Source organism: Eimeria tenella, genomic scaffold (genome assembly GCF_000499545.2).
Source record: "Eimeria tenella Houghton genomic scaffold, Eth_scaff1166, whole genome shotgun sequence".
NCBI lineage: Eukaryota > Apicomplexa > Conoidasida > Eucoccidiorida > Eimeriidae > Eimeria > Eimeria tenella.
The window spans coordinates 1-3,582 of NW_013543638.1; the positions used below are offsets into that span (position 1 = coordinate 1).

General features: G+C 55.7%; 1 protein-coding gene across 1 annotated transcript; it reads right to left on the reverse strand.

Annotated features, from left to right (window-relative positions):
* Positions 1–174: 174 nt before the first annotated feature.
* ETH_00003005 (uncharacterized protein) lies at positions 175–2,508 on the reverse strand (the record flags this gene model as incomplete). The annotated part of the gene is made up of 4 exons (XM_013378918.1): positions 175–514; positions 756–943; positions 1,244–1,980; positions 2,095–2,508. Coding segments are annotated over 4 exons (1,679 nt in total), but the record flags the coding sequence as incomplete, so codon positions are not given.
* Positions 2,509–3,582: the final 1,074 nt, after the last annotated feature.

Consider the following 3,582-nt stretch of genomic DNA (forward strand, 5'->3'; position numbering starts at 1 on the left):
AGCAGCAGCAGCAGCAGCACCAACGTCGCGTCCACCTAATTTGCGCCTGCAGCACCTTCTCAGCGCTTTGTGTCTTCTGCTGCAGCTGCCTCTCAGTCTTTCGCGCATGCAGTGCGCATGCATGCTGTTTGGGGTGTATGCACAGCGCAGCCACCCCACACCCCACAAACTCACCAGACACCTTGGGGCCCCCGCAGCACCTGACTGCTGCTGCTGTGTCTTCTACAATTCGGGCTCTGCAGAGGACTCTGGCTTGGGTGTCCTGCTGCAGCAGCAGCAGCCGCTGCATGGCTTTTTGCTGCGCCGGCGTCAGCAGCGCGCCGCCTTCGCCGCCACCAGCGTCTGCTGCTCCCGCTGCTGCTGCTGCGGAGTCAGCAGCAGCAACGCCAAACTCCTGCTGCTGCTCCTGCTGCTGCCGCGCAGCCAGCAGCCGCAGCGGAGCCTCAGATGGCCGCAGCAGCTCGCACAGCCGCAAGACCCCCTCGCAGCACCGAAAGGCAGCATAGAGGCACTCCTGCAGGAGCAGCAGCAGCAGCAGCAGTAGCAGCAGCAGTAGCAGCAGCAGTAGCAGAAACGCGGAAAGCGCTGGCTTTGCCCTGTGCGTCTGTCTCAGCCTGAGTGCAGCTTGTGGCAGCAGCAAAGTTTTGCTTCTTTTTATATTTAATATTCGTTTCTTTCTATTTATTTTGTACTTGTTTCTTTTTTTCTACATTTGTTTCTTTATTTTATGTTTGCTGCTGGATTTTGCTGCTCACCAGCTGCAGCCGCTCCCTGCGCCTCTCAAACTGCCCCTGGCCCAGAGCCTCCAGCGTCTGCCGCTGCAGCAGCGGGAAAGCAGGCAGAGCAGCACTTGCTGCTGCTGCTGCCAGCTGCCGCTGCAGCACGGCCACCACTCCGTCGCATGCAGCGCAGCACAGAGCAGCAGCACGGTACTCCAGGAAGTCTGCAGCAGCAAGCCCCGCACAGCAAGCCCCGTAGTGGCAGCTGCTGCTGCAGCAGCAGCTTCGGCTGCAGCAGAAGCAGCACCAGCTGCAGCAGCAGCAGCAAGCCGGGCAGCACCAGCAACAGCACTTGCTGCCTCGATGAGCCACAGTACTGAACCAGCAGCACGGGAAATCCGGAGCAGCAGTTAGAATGCTGGCTAGGACTGAAGACATAGTGCAGCACTGAAGAAGCAGCCACAGCAGCAGCAGCAGCAGCAGCAGCAGGATCAGCAGCAGCAGCAGCAGCAAGTGCCGCTAACCTGAACCGTCTTCTCGCGGCAGCTTTCCATCCAATGCGTACTCATCCGCAGACCGCAGCAGCAAACGCACGAAGTCCTTGGTATCTGTCCAGTCTCTGCTGCTGCTGCTGCTGCTGCTGAGGCGCGGCAGCAGCAGCGCCATAACAGAATCAAGGAGACAGTCGAAGACCTGCAGCCACGCGCTGCATTCCGTAATATCTTTGCTGCCATTCTCAGGCTGCTGAAATAGCATCAGTATTTCCTGCTGCTGCTGCTGCTGCTGCTGCTGTCGCAGCAAAGTTGCTGCACGCCGCAGACACTCCACCAGCTCCAGCGTCCCCCGAGGCTGCTGCAGCACTGCAGCAGCAACTTGGGCGAACGGCAATTGCAACAGTGACTCCCAGGTGCTGTTGCTGTTGCTGCCATTGCTGCTGCTGCTGCTGCTGGCGTTGTGCTGGTCCTCAAGCATGTGCTGCAGCTGCAGCAACAGGGCGCAACGCCACAGGCGTCTTAACTCTAGCTGCTGCTGCGTGCTGGCGCTGCAGCACAAGGCAGCAGTGCCGAGGACTGCGTCGACGCTGCCCTTGCTGCTGCTGCCGCTGGACTGCTGCTGCCGCCGCTGCTGCTGCTGCTGCTGCTGCAGCCGCTGCTGCTCTCCGCGCTGCAGCTCGCGGCTGCGCTGCGTGCATGCGCGCAGCGGAGGCAGCAGCGCAAGCAGCTGCAGCCGAAGCTCATCCAACAGGTTTAGTGCATCTTGCCTGCAGCAGCAGCAGCAGCAGCAGCAGCAGATTGCTGTCGATCCCTAAAGAGCGAAGCAACGAGAGAACAGCTGCAGCAGCAGCACATGTAGCAGAAGCACTGCGCAAACTCACCGCAAGTCCGCCGGCATTAGCTGCAGCAGCCGCTGCTGCTGCAGGAACTGCAGCAGCAAAGTGAGAATGGAGCAGCGGGCCTTGAGAGCAGCAGTGATGCTGCAGAGGCAGCAGCAACTGCAGCAGCAGCTGCACTCCAGGTTTTGCCGCTGCAGCACTGCTTCCTGCTGCAGCAGCTGCTGCAGCAGCCGTGGCTGCCCATCTGCTGCCAAGCCCAGCAGCTCTAGGCCTTTGCTGCGCACCTCAGCAGCAGAAGCAAACCCCAGTGTTGCAGCTGCTGCAGGTGCTGCTGCCTGCTGCTCTGTGCAGTTGCTGCTGCTGCTGCTGCTGCTGCAGGCTGTACAGATGTGCGACATTGCTGCCTCCGTTATAAGCTGATGTGCTGCTGCTGCAATCAAGTAGCAGCCCCAAGCGCTGCAGCCGCACCCACCAAACCCCAAAGCCCAAACCCTAAACCCTAAACCCTAAACCCTAAACCCTAAACCCTAAACCCTAAACCCCAAGCTATTATCACTCAAGAGATGCGGGCTGCAGCCCTGTTATTTGCGCTTCTCTGCACCTCGACATTTTGCATTCAGCCGCCTGCAGCGCCAAGGGTTTAGGGTTTAGGGTTTAGGGTTTAGATTAGGCGCAAAACCAGCAGCAGCAAAGAGATGCAGCCAAATATTACAGACAGAAAAAAACAAGAAAAGTGAAACAAAAGAATATAAAGAAAGGGAAATAATAAATAACAAATAATGAACAAATAAAAATAAAAATAAAAGAATAAAAATAAAAATAAATAAATAAAAATGAAGACAAAAGAAGACACACAGCTGAAGAAGCAAAAACGCAAAGGGCAGCAAAATGGGCAGCAGCAAACAGAAGCAAGCAGCAGCAAATAGAAGCAAGCAGCAGCAAATAGAAGCAGCAGCAAACACAAGCAAGAAGCAGCAAATAGAAGCAAGCAGCAGCAAAGAGAAGCAGCAGCAAACAGGAGCAAGCAGCAGCAAATAGAAGCAGCAGCAAACAGAAGCAAGCAGCAGCAAACAGAAGCAAGCAGCAGCAAATAGAAGCAGCAGCAAATAGAAGCAAGCAGCAGCAAATAGAAGCAGCAGCAAACACAAACAAGCACCAGCAAATAGAAGCAAGCAGCAGCAAAGAGAAGCAGCAGCAAACAGAAGCAAGCAGCAGCAAATAGAAGCAGCAGCAAATAGAAGCAAGCAGCAGCAAATAGAAGCAGCAGCAAGCAGAAGCATGCAGCAGCAAATAGAAGCAAGCAGCAGCAAACAGAAGCAGCAGCAAACAGGAGCAAGCAGCAGCAAATAGAAGCAAGCAGCAGCAAATAGAAGCAGCAGCAAACACAAGCAAGCAGCGGCAAATAGAAGCAAGCAGCAGCAAATAGAAGCAGCAGCAAACACAAGCAAGCAGCGGCAAATAGAAGCAAGCAGCAGGAAACCGAAACAAGCAGCAGCAAACAGAGGCAGCCAGCAGCAGCAAAAAAGGAAA